Here is a 16,855-nt window from a genome sequence, read left to right on the forward strand (position 1 = left end):
CTAAATTCTCATGCTTTTTCTATTAAAAAAAATTAGTTTAACCTTGGATATTGAAATTATGATTCAATATGAGATGACTTGCGAAACATGATGTAATAGTTACTTGAGGCGGAATGATTAATTATTGTACTAACCAAGTAAAAAGTTATCAAGTCAATGTCTTTATGAAAAGATGAAAAGACATAAACATCTTTGCATATCTCATTAATAGTTCTAAAATTGTGGTTTGGATTTTAATTCAATTATATTATTGATATTATAATAATTTTAAAAATATAAGTTTAAATGTATTTATGTATATAATTTCTGTTTCTTTAAAAATTAAAAAATTATCAATTGAGTTTTAGTTTGATTGGTATAAGTATTGTTATTAATGCAGGTATGCGTGGGTTCGAATGTGTTAAAACTCATTATCCTTCTCCATTGTGTCAAAAAGAACCAGATATAATCAAATCTTATAATGAGATTGTTCAAAATTTTTTTACGTAGTTTAGATATTATATAAAGCCATAATGATAAATTTAGCTCCTAAACGTTTATATCCATTATCAATTTGGCCCTTATTCTTTTTTTTGAACTAAATTTGACCATTAACTTTTTAAAAAATAAATAAATTTTGCCATCAACCTTTAAGAAAAAAGTCAATAAAACGTTAAAATTTTAAATATGGCTGCTTGTATAGCTATTCACATTTACTTCATTCTAGTTTTATGTACTTTTTATATTTTTTAAATTTTAAATATTTTATAATTATTAAATTGTTTGTTGATGTGATATATAAGATAAATAATATCATGTCAGTATAAAATATACGTAGACCGTCACACGAGTTGTCGTGTCAACATTGTTAAAAAATTAATATTTTCGTTAAAAAAATAATCTAACTCTTTTTAACCTCCACCAAATACTATTCCCCAATTAAGGCTCATAAGATAAACAAGTCTAACTTTGAACTCTTTTCCAAATTAAGACATAACCTCTCACCAATTCACCATTATCAAATATGTTTTCTAAATTAAATAATTAAATAAAATTGAATATTTTGAATATTCTAACTAAAATATCTGGATTATACCAATTAAGTTCTTCTATAGTCCTAGTAATTAATTTAGGTGTTAAATGCTAGTTCCAGCATATTTAAAACATGTGAATTAAATTATAAACACATGAGTACCTTTCACATGAACAATTTTAGTCTCACGTGCTAAAAGAAATTGGGTAAAAGACTAATTTTTTAAACAACAAATTGGATTCAAATTGTCAAAGTAGCAAGTATACATATATTTATAATTTAATTCACGTGTTTAAAAATGCTCCACTTCAGATTTAATTTAATATTTAATGTTAAATTGATGATTAGGCTAACGAAAATACTTGATTTGGTTTATAATTTAATGTGTGATTTGGTTTATAATTTAATGTGTGTATGTTTATCTAAGATGATATATTTTACAAAAATGTGTAAATATTTTGAGTTGGAATAATTACAATGTATTAAGAATTTTAAGAATTAATATATTGTTTTCAACGGTGCTAGAATCAAATCAAATTGATTGATTGGATAGAATCAAATTAATTGATTAGATTAAATTGATTGATCGATTCTTCGCCTAATTATTTTGATTTTAGCCCAAATAAAAAATTTTAAAAAAAATTAAAATTAAATTAATTGATTGAATTGAAAATAGATAGATTTAGATTTAGATTTTTTTAATTTCTTGTTTTTACCCGTCATAGATTCTTGTACCATCTACAAATTTAAAATTTAATCTCTATACTTTTATTTTAGAAATTCAATCTCTATTTTTCAGATCTAATTGATAACATTGTTAAATTCTTTTCATCATACCAAACACTCTTTAAAGAACAATGTTGAATTTTTTACAATTTCGTGTTGTCGAAGGAGGACAAGACATATTTACGACGTAATCGTTTTGATAATCGATACATACTCAAAATTGACCTGTCCTTATGTCCCTATCTATTGCATCTGCATTGAGTGTACCAGGAAGCTCCCTAAAATCTTCATTGAAGATGGAATATGCACTGCAAATATAATTGGAAGGGAAACCATTAGTTGCCATACAAAAAATCATTATATACTTTTACATACCTTAATTGATAGAATCGAGACGATTACCTGACATCACCAGGTTGTCGCCGTCCTAGATTTAGGAAAATTAAACAAAAGCCGGTACCGAGTATCTGACCAAACAAGAGGTAAACGAAAATATGAACATCTTTCGTAACAAAAATCATCTTTGATGCTCAAAGCATATTTTACATGTGAATATGTGATAAATTGCTAGATAAAAGCATCATGGAAGTCGAGTTGGATTGCATTTTACCTCATTTATTCAAAAAATGGACAAATTAATCCATGTATGTTAGATCAAATAGCGAATTGATCATTTTTGTTAAAAATTTCATCTATTTCTATTGTTAAAAACTAACACAGTTGACGGAATAACTAAATAGTTACACGTAGAATGTTACTGTACCTTATGCTGACATACAAGGATCATTTTCTAATAGTAGAACCTATTTGCTATTTGATATAAAGTACAGGAACTAATTTGCCAATTTTTTTAGAAGAAGGGGGCAAAATACAATCTGACTGCCAGTACAACTACTTCCATGATACTTTTACCTAAATTGCCTATGTCTTCCAACAATCTTAGCCCTCATCTCCGATTTCACATTGCTACTCGTTTCATATAAAGTACGGACTGAAAATAATATAATCTTCTAATACCGAAAAATTAAAAGATATCAACGAAAAGCTCTATTTCCATACCAGCCCCACTTCCCGACACGAAAAAGAGTATACTTCCAACATGCATAAACAATAGTACTGAAGAACCAAAAGCCAACTTACATATAATGGTCCAAGATCCAATTTATGAGCAATAGGTGCTAGTGTAAACCATAATATAATAAGAGCCCACGCCTTAAGACCAAGAGAAAATATTGCCATCAAAACGATATCTATAAAACAACATATAAGACACGGTCAACAAGTGAACTTGTTATTTGGAAAACAGAACAACAGCTCGATTTAAGTTGATGCTTACCGTGAAGCTTCATTCTGTTACGTAAAAAAGAGTAAAGCTTCTTCTTCCACTGGCTTGTTGATTGTGGGAGCTGAAATTTCTGTTCAAGAATTGAGGAAAAACAAAATTACCGGTTTATCGAAGTGGTATCCAAGATCAGGTTAAAGATGATGCTGATTCAGTCATACCAAATCTTCATCATCGTCATCAATATCAAGTCCAACTGGTGCTTTTGGCTTGACAGCAACGATGAGGTAATCTAGAAAATTGGTACATAATGCCCTATATATCAATTGCTAAACACTAAATCGGACCATTAGACAGAAATATATAGAGCCGTGGACAATAATAACAGAGATAAATAGTTGCAATAGAAATGAAATGAAGAAATTTATACCACCATCATTGAATCGCACATAAATGTCATCTTCATCTTCATGATCATGTAATACCATTCCTTGTAAGATAAGCTTCAAATTCTCAACCGGTAAATGATTCTTTCGAGCTATCAATTTTCTCAAATCAAGAACCTACTTGATAGAAATACAAGCACATCATATACGCATAGTGGTACTAAAATTTTTTATCAATTTTATTTTATAGAGAGAAAAGTCAAGTTTGAACCCTAGAGATGACATTATTTGGAGAGGCAACTATAGACCTTAAAACAGATATAAAGGATAACAGTTCTTTATAAACGTGAAGCAAAGAAATCACTTCACAATCTATGATGGAAAATTAAAATTACAATCAAATTCTGTGTAGGGCTGGTAAAAGTACCATGGAGTCCCTGTATTAGAAATCAAATAGCATTTTGCTCCCTTTACTAAAAAAAGAAGCAAATTAGCCCCTGTAAGTTAGATTAAAAAGCAAATTGGTCATTTTTGTTAAAACTTTCATCCATACGTAGTTGATGGAATAACTGGATAGTCACACCTGATGTGCTACACATACCTCATGCTGATATACATGGACCAATTTTTAACAAAACAGAAGAACCAGTTTATTCATTGATCTAACTTATGCGGACTAATTTGCCCATTTCCTTCGGTAAAGGGGAAAAATGCAATTAGACTAGTACCTTAATTTCCGAGCTGCATCCACAAGAACTCAAAATACATAGAGGTACATGTAAAGTTCCTATTCATTCTATAACTACACATTGTAAGATTACAATCATATAAACAAATCGCAAGAACTATAAACAAAGATCAAAGGCTACAATAGTTCAATCAACCACAGAAATCACTCAAATTCTTATCTTAGCCATGATTCTCTACACTGACACTTACAATTTTGTTCACAAACAAAAGTACATACTTTGAGTATACATAAAAACACAATCAAAACAACATGCAAAAGATTTAAACATGGAAAGAAAAAACACAAAAGGCAAAAATTAATAGAAGGAAACATACTTTGATGGAAGAAGGGACATGAAGGCGAGAAGGACGAGCAGGACCAATGGTTTTAACAGTAATTTCCACCATATTTTCATGTTTTCCACTGGTTTCTTCTTCTACAATCTCTTCCATCTCCATATCATTAGCTGATCTGTGATGGGTATGAATAAATTTAAAAAAGAGTCAAAGACCCATTTTTTTTTTCCTCTCTGAGGCTCACAGCTTTGACCTTTTTTGCTAATGTTTTTTTTTTCCCTTAAAAGTTTTGGTCGCCTCTGCGATAAAGAGTGAAAGCCTGAAACTTGAAAACTTCCCCAAATACCTGATCTGTACACCGAATTTGACCCACCCGACCCGTATCATATGTACGGGTTTCTAACCCAAAAGGACAATTACATGGTAAAAGTACTATATTAGTACCTGTACTATATATTGGATTTCACTTTGGTCCATTTACTAAAAAAAATAGACAAATTAGTCCTTGTATATTTGATGAAAGAGAAAAATAATCCCTCTCTTAAAATTGTATTTTTAGATATTTATTTTGGTATTTTATATGTAAAGCATAATAATAAATTTAGCCCTTAACCGTTATTATATTTATTTATTTTGGCTCTTACTCTTTTTATTTGAAGCAAATTGATCATCAACATTGTACTTTACAACATATAAAATCTAAAAACACATAAAAAATTTTAAAACCATAAATAAAAATTATAATTCCAAAAATTATAAAATATAAATAAATCTATAAAATTAAAACGAACAGAATCCTAAACATTTAAATCAAAATTTTAATAATTTTTTTAATTCAAACACATTTAAAAATATAAAAGACAACTCATGCTTGAATATCATGAACCCAATGTGAATAGAATAAAAAATTATCCGAGCCCGTAATGACTCTACTTGAAAAATTCAAGTCTAAAACTTAAATCACTTAAACCTAATACAATTTATATCTAAACATAACCCGAGCTTGAAATAATTAAAACTTAAAATTAACTTCAAATGTAAAATGATCAAACTCGAAAAATCTAAATAACTTAGAAATTTTTAAAACTCAAAACTAACTTGGTTGCTGTAAAAAAATTCTAAGTATAAGCATCTATAAGATTATATTTTTCATTAAAAATCAGAACTAAGTTGGGTATGAATAATTTGAGTTCAAATATTTGTTCTACAAAAAATAATTTTAATTAATTAATTTAATTAAATTGTCATAATAGCATAAGGAAAAAGTGTAGTGGCGTATATAATTCAAAGAATTTTTAATAATGAATGGAACACAATTACATATACAGATATCCATGATTCGAGTCGAATTGAATTGATACTCGGTTTTAAAAAAATTTCTAAATCTACGTCTAAGCTTAACTTAACTTGACTTATCAAAAAACTTATATTATTGTTAAAAAATTAATAAATATATTTTTATAATTAAATTTAAATATAAAATATTTTAAAAAATCATTTTATTTACAGTTGGGTTGGCTTATAGATATATAATTTTTGTTTAAGTCCGACCCAAATTAATTTGAATCAACCGACTCATAAAAATCTCTAATTTACATTTTTTGGATTTATTTGATTTTTTAAAAAAACCTTATTCAATTATGTGCAGTTCACAGGTTAAGTTTTAAAAACTATTATTGTTTTTAATTAGGAAAAATCAATATTTAAGTTCTAAATTTAGCAATAACTTTTATATTGGGTTTAAATTTTTTTTGGTCTAAATTAATTTATAAATTTAATAATGGTTCTCATATTGGAGTCTGAACTAACATAATTATTCTTACATTGGTTTTAAATTTTTTATTCAAATCAGTCCCTAAACTTAGCAATTGCTCCTATATTATAGCTTAAACTTTAAGATTTTTAAGAAAATATAAAGAACTAACTTGATAAAAAAAATTCAAACTCAATATGGGAACAGAGACAAAATTCAAACCCAAAAATGATTTAACCCTTTAAATTAATATCTATAAAAAAATATTATCATTAACCGTAAATTTTTTTTAACTTCACAAACAGAATTAACAAATGGTATTCTTAATTATTTTTTAAATCCGTTTATGTAATTAAAAATATACCGCAAGTATAACAAAAAGTAATCCATATATATGTGTGTATAATATATGATATTATATCTTTTTGTAAGAAATGGCCTTGGGATGAGGCTTTCGTTGCCCACCATTCATTCAAGATAATACCTGCAGTGTAACCAGAAACCATAAACAAAAGCACTATCACTCTCTTTATTTCATTGCCCCCCCCCCCCTTACAGATTCGCAGCCCATAAACAAAGAAATCAAAAGACAAATAGCCAATAACAATGGCACTCAGAATGTGGGCTTCTTCCACAGCCAATGCACTCAAAATCTCTTGTTCCTCCAAACCTAATGTTTCCCTTGCTTTTTCACTCTCTAGATGCTTTTCCACTGGTACTTACTTGTACCACTCTTTTTGTTTACTGTTTTTATATAAGGACTGTGATGTGGATAAAATTTGTTGAATTTTTGCAGTTTTGGATGGGCTGAAGTATGCTAATTCACATGAATGGGTGAAGCATGAAGGTCCTGTGGCTACCATTGGCATCACTGACCATGCTCAGGTATATTTGGATATCATATCCTTTTCTCCTTATCCGAAACGATATCTCTTTTATATAATTCCCTGTGTGGCACATTTAATGCAGCATACGGTCGAGTTGGTTTTAAATCAAGTTAATTTGGATATAGTAAATTTTTAGTTCAGCTAAGGTTTGAATCTTCTAGTTCCACTTATTTTGGGTTTAGGTAACTTTTTAGAGATTAATATCTATTTTATCATATACTAATTTATGATTTTATATTTTTAAAGTATTTTCATTTTAAAGGATTAAAATATAATTTTACCGCATATAAAATTTTAATTTCATATGAGATTAAAAAGTAATTTTTATTTATTTTGAAGAGGCCACCGTCCCTGCCTGCACATTGTATTCATCTTTGGTTTTAAATCAAATTAATTTGGATATAGTAAAATTTTGGGTCAGCTAAGGTCGGAATTATTAGAATCTATAGAGTAAGTTTCTAGTTTGGTTTATTTCGGATTTAGGACATTTTGAATATTGGTCATTCATGTTTTTCAGTAAAATTTTTTATATTATTCTGAATTTGAATTATTTTTTATTTGGATTATTTTTAAACTCGAATTGAATTGATTCAAAATACATTAAATTTAAATTTGAATTAATCAAACCGAATTTTCAAGTTATTAACATAAGATTATTTTTTTGTGCTCTAAAAGGACCATCTTGGAGAAGTAGTGTTTGTGGAGTTGCCTGAACCAGGTGGCTCAGTGAGCCAAGGAAAAGGGTTTGGAGCAGTGGAAAGTGTTAAAGCAACAAGTGATGTCAATTCCCCAATCTCCGGCGAAGTCGTGGAGGTTAACTCCAAACTGTCCGAAACTCCGGGCCTGGTATAATTAAACTCTCTCATTTCTACTATAAGTGCTTTCCTCTTAACCCCAACTCTTGACCTAGTATCACTAGGTGTTCATTCCAAAACTTTTTTTGGGGTTCGAATTACATGATAATTCTATGTGTGTGAGTTGACAATAATTTATTATTTTATAAACTCAATTTTAACTTCTTTTTTATGTTGAAGATCAACTCGAGCCCATATGAAGATGGATGGATGATCAAAGTGAAGCCAAGCAGTCCATCAGAGTTAGAATCATTGATGGGTCCAAAGGAATACACCAAATTCTGTGAGGAAGAAGATGCTTCACACTAAGAAACCATTGTACCCTTATTTTCAAACCTTGTGTTCAAGAAATAAGGTTTATTGCAATCTTAATTTTATGTCTATTTATCATAACATCTTCCTTCCCCTCTTTCTAGTAATGAAATCTTTGTTTCACTTATTTTATAGTAACACTAAAATGAACAAGAAGATGATTGTTTATTTTGTGGTTAGAACTTGCAATTCGGCGGGTCAATTGATCTTGGATTGAGTTAGATAGGTTCAAAAATTGACTTTGTATGATTAAATCCAGTTGAATTGGGGTTAGGTTTAAGTTGATCTCTAAGAATTTAATTTTGCTTTTAGGATACAACAAGTCTTGACGTCTTCACATGATACTAGAAGTGTTTTTGAGTTGAGCTGACCTAAACAATGGGGTTTCTAGACATTGTATTTGCCCAAGCCCAACTGAAAACATGGACTTATCTTTTTGTCCAAGCTTGGACCTATATAAAATAGGGTAATTTGAGCTTAGGATCGGGTTAGGTTTAAAAAATTCAACCCAAAGCTAGATGTAAATTGAAAATAAGCCTACATTTTTACCCAAATCTATGCATAGTACACTAAAATAAACAAGAAGAAGATTGTTTGCTTTGTAGTTACAACTCCCAACTGGACATGTCGGTATGAATTTTAAATGTTAACTTTTTATAATTAAATTAGGTTAAATTAGGGCTAAGTTTGAATTGATCGAGTTGAACTATAAAAATTAATAAACAAGAAGCGTGAAACAAATTTTTTTTTTGAAATTTTAATATAACAAGTCATAAACGGTACATGTTTTTTTTTTTTTGCAATAGTGTCTGTGTCTCTATCTTTGGATATATAAATAACCATGGGCTAATCATGGAAACTCAATTGATTTAAATTCAAACATCTAACATATATAAACTTTTTAACAAAATGTCTAGTATATTTCCTCTTGCTTAAATAGGTAAGTCCAAGCTCGAAACTTATTTAACTCGGTTCAAGTAATCACTTTTAAACATAATTAAAAAAAAATCAACACAATCACAATTGGAATGACAAAGTTATATGTTGATATCGAAGATTATGGTTCAAACCTTGTTAACCTTGTCTCAAGGTTGGACTTATATTTTTAGTTAAACTAAGTATGAAAATGAACCGAAACTATAATAAAAAAGAGTCTGATTTTTTGTTAATAAATCAAAATTTCATAAAAAAATCTGATTTTTTTTTCATTCTTAATTTTTTATCGATTTCAACTAATTCTTTTCCAATTATACTTATGCACGATTGAATCATCAAACCAACTAATTTCCAATCCAAATCTAATCTGATTTTTTTAAATACATATTTTTGGGGTTCCAATTTAGTTTCACATTTGCTTAAATGGAACAAATCAATCTCAGCTCTTACAACCTATCAAACAAATTCAGGAACATTACTGTCACCTTGCAATAAGAACCAAGTGACTAGGAAAGTACAAACAAAGAAAATTATATATCTTTCACTTCAATCACAACATGGTTTGTACAAAAAATGTGTTTACTTATTTACACTTACATGGAAAGAATTATTGCAAAACATACCAACAATAGGCATGTTAATGTTATAAAATTTGTCCCATTACAATTTGAGTCTTCATTGACCAACATGGGTACCAAGCAGGATTGGGGGCTCTTGAACATCAGGAGAATGGTCATAGGATATAGAAATCAATTCAGACCTACACTTTTCAGTTCCATCAGTCTTTGCACCATCTATGTTTCGAGATGCATGATCCGTATTTGGGGACATATCTGGTGCCGTATACGATATAGCGATAAGTGACTCGCGAGTTTGCTCGATGGGAACCTCGTTAGACGGTCCTTTACTATCCATATTGGCATCAATTTGTCTCCTCCAATACAAGACCCAGAGTTTAATCTGAGCTGAAGAATCATCCACCATTACCATTAAATTGTTTTGAATAAAAATGTACCAACACATAATAAAACAAATGGTGAATATAATTGATCAAATTAGTCTCTCTACTATTAAAAGAATCAATTTAGTCCCTATACTACTAAAAAGAATCAATTAAAACTAAATTGAAATTGAGTCAACATTTACTATTTAAAAAATTATCATTTACTGTTTATAAGAGTTAATATTTTAAAAGTTTTTATTGTTCTATAAATGAAATTTTTTATTTGGAATTGAATTACAATTGAAAAAAGTAATTTTCAAGACTTATTTAACTCTTTCTAATAATATAAAAACTAGATTGATTTATTAAATAATAGATGAGTTAATTTGATCTAGTCCTGTAATATACAAACTTCCTAGAGCAAAATTTGTAAAAAAATCCAGCTATATTGAAAAAAAGAAGATAAAATTGAAATATATTGAAAAAAGGAACATGGGTTTAAATGGAAGGAAATGGCCATACCTAAAATCCCGTCAAGGTTTCAAATTTGTAGTAAGCAAGACATCACCTCCATCCCTAATTGCTTAATTTTATTTTCCAATCCCATAGCCTAAAATATAGATTTTCGATTGGCTAAAATTGTCATGAATTGTATAAAGAAAAAGAGGCTCAAAGGATTTAGGAAGAAAATTGAGAGAAAGAGAACGAAAGAATGCTTTTTTTTGCCGATTCCTTAGGATTTTCCGATTAACCATAGATAAAAGACAATTAAAGGATTAATCAATAACACAAATTTTTTTTTTACAAAGAGTAAAGCAAGGTTGAAAACGAGCAAATAAAAACCAAAAGATTAAATAAAGAAACAATGGATTAAGATGTTTATAGGCGTGCCTATTTGCAGGTTTTAACTTTTTAGAAATCTTCTCATGTCGTAGGTTTTAATTTCTCAGAAATCTTCTCATGTTTTAAGTAACTATTTCACATTTACGTAATTTTTTACATAACTTAATTTCTCTATTTTAAGTAATTCAATAGGTTAATCAGTCAAGTATGTCCTTGTGAATTGTAATTTGTATTTCTTTCTCAATGGTTTAGATTAATTACTTTTTTATCAAACGGTTCATGTTCTTCTAACTGCATGGCAAGCAGGGGTGAAACTAAAAAAAAAAATTTGGGGTCGGAATTAAATTGTCTATTTTACGATAGTGAAAATATAATTTTACCATCTTAATAGCCTATATATTTAAAATTTTTAAAGGATTAAATCAAATTTTTACCATTTTTTGGAAAGACAAAGTACAATTTTATCATTATTAATTTAAATTTTTATAATCTATAAAGGACCCAAATAGAATTTTTTTTCATTTTAGGAGGATTCAAGACCCCTACCAACCTTCTAAATTTGCCACGGATGGAAAGCTCATTTTAATGAGCTCTTTTCAAAATTTCCTATGATATAAATATCATCAAAACTTATATAACATAAATTATTAATATATTAAAATTCATATGAATGTACCAATAAGTAGTTGAGTAGGGAAAATGCATATTTGAACTTTGAAAATAACATTATTAAAAGGAATAATCACGAATTTCGAATATAAACAATAAAATAAAAATAGAGAATATAAAAAAAACAAATTCATATGAATATACAACACCATAAATATAATTATAAAAAAAGCATAAGAATAAAGAAATTAACATGTCTAGATGTTCATGAGTATGATGATGAACCATTCAAATTAACGGCCATGGCCATGACTTGCTTGTGCAGCATCTGGAGGTGGTTTAACGTGGATTAGGTTTCTTCGAATCTCTTCATTGACTTTCGTTCCTACAATTATACTCAAAAAAACAAGATCATTGAAGAACCCAAAACAGAAATATTTTTGAAGTTATAAGTATCTATAGTTGTTTTAGTGAATTAGTATTATGGGTTAATTAGACATCAATTCAGTTATTAAATTATTAAATTGTCCTCTCTTATTAGCATATGTGTTCACTTAATTCGGGTCCAACACTTAAAATATCCTTTCATATATAGATTAATTTTTATTTTTATGAGAGTGTTTTTATCTTTTTATAAAAAATGTCAATAAAAATTTAATCATAATGGGATTAATTTGGACTACAACACCATAACTAAAGCATTCATTGATTTCTATATAAATTTTTAATAAATATATCTATTATATAAATATTTTTCATTCAAGTCGTGACTATACTAGAAATCTAATAATTATATATATAATTACAATTACAATTGATATCAAAACATATTCAAATCTAAACTGAACAAAAATTAAATAAAAATAAATTTGAAGAGAATCCAAAAATGATTTACGTGCTATTCAACAAGTTTCAACTTTATTATTAAACAAGACTTCATTGGGAAAAAGAAAAAACTACTAATAGTAATTAAGAAGGAGGTTTCGTATACACTTACCGAATAAACGACTGTTTGTGGTTGAAATTGGAGGCGATAGTAGTGAAAATGATAGGAAGAAAACAAGTATAGAAAGCACAAGTGATTTCATAAAGGGCATGTTTGGTTGCCGAGAAACTGATTTCTAGGCAGAAGCAAATGGCAGCTTTGAACAAATGGGGTTGTGGTTTTGGTACTAAGTTTGGTAATGGTTATAAATAGCTGCTTATCATGTAAGAATTTTTGTTCTTGGGTTTCACATGTTATCGTCGAAGATCCACTTAAGTTTTTCTTTTCGTTAAAATGTGTTATAAATTTATGTTATTTTCTAAATTTAAATTTAAACTTTTGTAATTTTATTTTTAAGGATTTAGTTTTTTTTATATTTTAAATTTTAATATTTAAGTTTATTATAACATTAAATTATCTCATATGGGTCGTTTTTATTTTAGTTAGTTCAAAATAGAAATTCATCAGATTGGTCTAGACACTCCACGGTTAAATAGTAACGAAAGACTAACGGTGCTTTTTCACATTAGTCATTCTAAAATTAGGATAAACTACCTATTAGTCACTCTAAATACGGGTCATTCCTATTATTTAACGATGTAGTTGTAGAACCCATATTTTGCCCAGGCCTTAAAATAAATAAACCAAATTTTGAAAAAAAAATAAAAAAAATCAAAATGCCCATTAAAAGTCCATTTACAAACAAAGCTACCAACCCAATTACAACCCAAAAATTAAAACCTAAAAGAAGCCCAAAAGCTTAGAAACCCTAGCCCACAACCTATTTTCGGAAATTAGAAACTCTAGCCGCAAGCCTCAACCACCCACTTCCAACCACTACCAAGTGGCACATACCTCCACCACCGTTTGCCTGCCATACAAGAAGAAGAAAAGATAACAAATATATATAATAAAGTTTGTACATGGCTATAATGGCCATCCTAGAACCGATAGTACATGGCTATAATGGAACCGATAGTACATGGCTATAATGGCCATACTAGAACCGATAGTAGGGGGGATCGATGGTATTTTGAGGAAGAATCGATTGATTTTTGGAGAGAAGAGATTGTATTAAGGGGGGTTGTATTACGGAGATTTTCGGGAGAAATCAAAAGGAGAAAACAAGTTCAAAAGGTGTTTGTCCTTATTTTTATTTTTGATCTTCTTTCTATTCGTTCATTTTATCTATTTTACAAATATTTTGACACAAAAAAAAACTTGAAAAATAAAAAAAAGGAAAAGAGGGAAGGAACTTACCGGTGTTCGGTTTTCCAACATTGTGGACGACCGAGGAAGCCACCGCCAAGGATCGGTGGCCGGAATCCGAATGGATTCTTGAATTTTATGGTGTTTCTCATTAATTTTTGAAGGTTTTTGGGTTGTTTTAACCCCAAATCCGGGCTCTACTCGAGAAGAGAATCGAAAAAGGGCCTCGGAAGATTTTTCGCCCACCGTGGACGGCGGCGCCGCCGTCGGTGGCCGGTGACCGGCGTGACGGTTGATGGCCGGTCCGATGACCGGAGGAGGGGAAGGGTTGAGAGAGTCGAGAGCCTTCTCTTTATTTTGAAAAATGAATGTAGGATGGAAAGGTGGTGTTTTAACTCTTTTTTTGTTGTTTTTTTTTTCTTAAAAAAGAAAGGATTTTTTTATGATAAAAAAAAAGAGAAAATAAAGTATGGTTTTAATTAATAATAAAAATAAAATAGTATGGGGGAATGGTTTTAATTAATAATGAAAACAAAATAGTATGGGGAATAGTTTTAATTAATAATAAAACAAAGTAGCATGGGGGGAGTGGAATCAACTTTTTGCTTGGGACCATGCATGTTACCTTTAATTGGGTAATTTGCGCAATTGGTCCCCTCTTTTGTGTTAGCCTTCAATCGGGCCATATTTAAGTTTTATATTATTTTAAATTGGCCCTGCAGTCTGTGTGCTATTACAATTTGCCCCTTTTGCGCGGTATTTTAAGATTTGGGGCATTTTTAATTTTAGATCTCGGACATTTATACGCAATTAATTTTAGCCCAAAGTTCTGTTTCAATAATTTGTTTTACTTGTAAGTTATCTCTTGGATTTTGTTTCTTCTCTCAATTAAGTTTCAGTTATTCTTTTTAGAATAAACATGTTTCTACATATTATTTTGATTTCATACTTTTGTAATTATTATTTTTCTCTTTTCTTTTTTTCACGTGCATACCTGTTTATATGAAATACCTTTATATTATTATTACTACTATATGTATATATTTATAATATTACTAACAGTTTATTTTTTACATTATTATGTATATACCATGTAAATATTTTAATATTATATTATGTATACATTATATATATCTTTTAATATTGTATTTTTATTGTTTTGCATATGCCCTAATATTATATCGTTTATATATTTTTTCTATTTCCCATATTATCTTACTTTATATATTTTTTAACTATATCATGTATATGCTACTACTATATATCTATTTATGTAGTATTATTAATAGTTGTTTCTAATATTATGATTATTTCTAATATGTATATATTATGTATTTACCTTCAATATTATATATCGTATATTTCTAATACTATTACGTTATTACTACTATTACACTATTATTATATTTTTACCCATTACTCTTTAAATACACTTGTTTTACCTTTTACTCTTCACTCACTCTATATATTGTTTACTTATCTATATATTCACATACATATATATAATTTCACACATCATTCCAAAATTTTTATTTGTATTATTACTATTAATATTATTATTATCTTCACTATACTATCATTCTTTAGTCTTACATAATGATTGTTTATTTATTACTAGTTTTTTTTTAATCTCGAATATTTCCTAGCTTATTTGTTATTATCTTTTTATTCGTTTTATTCATTTATTTGTTACCTCGAAATAAGATTTTTTGCAAATAAGACAATGCTTGGTGTTTGGAAATTTCGAGAAAGCAGTGCCCTAACTTATTGGGTTGCCACTTTTCTCGTTGAATTCGAATAATTAAGTACCCTTCTAAGTTTTTTTAGAGGTTTTCTAAATGCAAGCCACTATCTTGGAATTTCAAAGCAATATGTCCTAACTTATTGGATATAGCGTTTTGCTGTTTCGAGATAAGAATTTCAAAAAAGGGATAACTTAATGTCAATACTTTGACGCTAGTGAATCCCAATTTTCAAAGTTAAAATATTTTAAAGAGGACTACATCTTAAATTTTTTTTCTTTCGACATCAAAGACATTTGATAATCAATTAGGTACCAATTTTTGGGCGTTACGAGGGTGCTAATCCTTCCTCGTACGTAACCGACTCCCGAACCCGTTCTTTTATTTCGTGGACCAAAACTAATGATTTTAAAACAAAATGTTTTAAAGGTGATCCAATCACACCTAAAAAGATTGGTGGCGACTCCCGTTTTTGTTTTTTAAAATCGATTCCCATTTTCCAAAACTCAATTTGAAAATGGTTTTGACAATAGTGATCTATTTGATCAATTTCTTTAACATCACGAAGAAGGGTGAATATTTTTTCAAAAACTGTGTTTTTTAAGTCAACTATTTTCTTCTTCCACTTGCATTTATTAGGTATGGTAGCATATCATATTTAATTCCACCAATTACGGCTCCCTTTGAATTGTATTGAATAATTCAATTCAATGTATTTCACAATTTTTATGCTGAATTGTACCATGATTTGTTGTTTGGGAAAAAACATCAATGCTGTTTGTTTACCTAACTGATGTCTTATTTCCACTTATGGTACAAGGCTCTAGTTGGTTCACTAAGTCATCAATTTGTCAAATTCATCATTTATTTTTAATTGCGTGTATTGATTTTTTTCATAATAATAAATGTCTTAAATGAATAATATTTTCATATTACAGTAAAGTCAATTTTGATATCTTAAAATTTTAATTGATATATTTTAATTGTTATTTTTTTGTTAAGTGTCTCTTACTATTGAGTTATGTTTGTTGGTATAATAAGTCGTAAAAAGTCTTCATGTTTGCGCTTCGTTCCACCTATGATATTTAAACTAATGGTGGAGCAAAAAAACTTAGTTTACAACCATTTAAAATAATAGTTTCGTTTTAACTTTTGTTAAAATAGAAGCTTGGCAGAACTAGAGAGTTTGCACAATCGGTCAAAAACCGTGAATTAAATAGATAATAAAGAGAGAATCAACACAGTATATTTGTTAACACCATTCAGAGTCTCCAATTCTACTCTCTGGAGCATTGCTCAAAGAATAGTTTTATTTAACAATCCATCCAGTACAACTCTTAATTTAAGCAA

At 28.8% G+C, this 16,855-nt stretch overlaps 3 protein-coding genes and 1 long non-coding RNA gene across 4 annotated transcripts; 1 reads left to right on the plus strand and 3 right to left on the minus strand.

The window, feature by feature from the left end:
- Positions 1-1,817: 1,817 nt before the first annotated feature.
- LOC121223356 (uncharacterized) lies at positions 1,818-4,789 on the minus strand. The gene is made up of 7 exons (XM_041104650.1): positions 4,472-4,789; positions 3,451-3,583; positions 3,242-3,312; positions 3,075-3,153; positions 2,879-2,988; positions 2,141-2,205; positions 1,818-2,046 (listed from the first exon to the last, which is right to left on the minus strand). The coding sequence occupies exons 1-7, from the start codon at positions 4,592-4,594 to the stop codon at positions 1,953-1,955; spliced, it is 675 nt and encodes a 224-aa protein (XP_040960584.1). The 5' UTR covers positions 4,595-4,789; the 3' UTR covers positions 1,818-1,952.
- Positions 4,790-6,568: 1,779 nt separating this feature from the next.
- On the plus strand, positions 6,569-8,365 carry LOC121223358 (glycine cleavage system H protein, mitochondrial). The gene is made up of 4 exons (XM_041104657.1): positions 6,569-6,900; positions 6,982-7,070; positions 7,748-7,918; positions 8,107-8,365. The coding sequence occupies exons 1-4, from the start codon at positions 6,792-6,794 to the stop codon at positions 8,233-8,235; spliced, it is 498 nt and encodes a 165-aa protein (XP_040960591.1). The 5' UTR covers positions 6,569-6,791; the 3' UTR covers positions 8,236-8,365.
- A 1,324-nt stretch (positions 8,366-9,689) lies between these two features.
- Positions 9,690-10,758, minus strand: LOC121223361 (uncharacterized). Its single transcript, XR_005920712.1, has 2 exons — positions 10,640-10,758; positions 9,690-10,139 (listed from the first exon to the last, which is right to left on the minus strand). It is a non-coding gene; the product is annotated as an uncharacterized lncRNA (long non-coding RNA).
- Positions 10,759-12,995: 2,237 nt separating this feature from the next.
- On the minus strand, positions 12,996-14,449 carry LOC121223059 (uncharacterized). The gene is made up of 3 exons (XM_041103998.1): positions 14,389-14,449; positions 13,815-14,158; positions 12,996-13,425 (listed from the first exon to the last, which is right to left on the minus strand). Exons 1-3 carry the CDS (start codon positions 14,447-14,449, stop codon positions 13,336-13,338), a joined length of 495 nt encoding a protein of 164 aa, XP_040959932.1. The 3' UTR covers positions 12,996-13,335.
- Positions 14,450-16,855: the final 2,406 nt, after the last annotated feature.

This window comes from Gossypium hirsutum, chromosome A03, assembly GCF_007990345.1.
Source record: "Gossypium hirsutum isolate 1008001.06 chromosome A03, Gossypium_hirsutum_v2.1, whole genome shotgun sequence".
In the NCBI taxonomy this organism is placed as follows: Eukaryota; Viridiplantae; Streptophyta; class Magnoliopsida; order Malvales; family Malvaceae; genus Gossypium; species Gossypium hirsutum.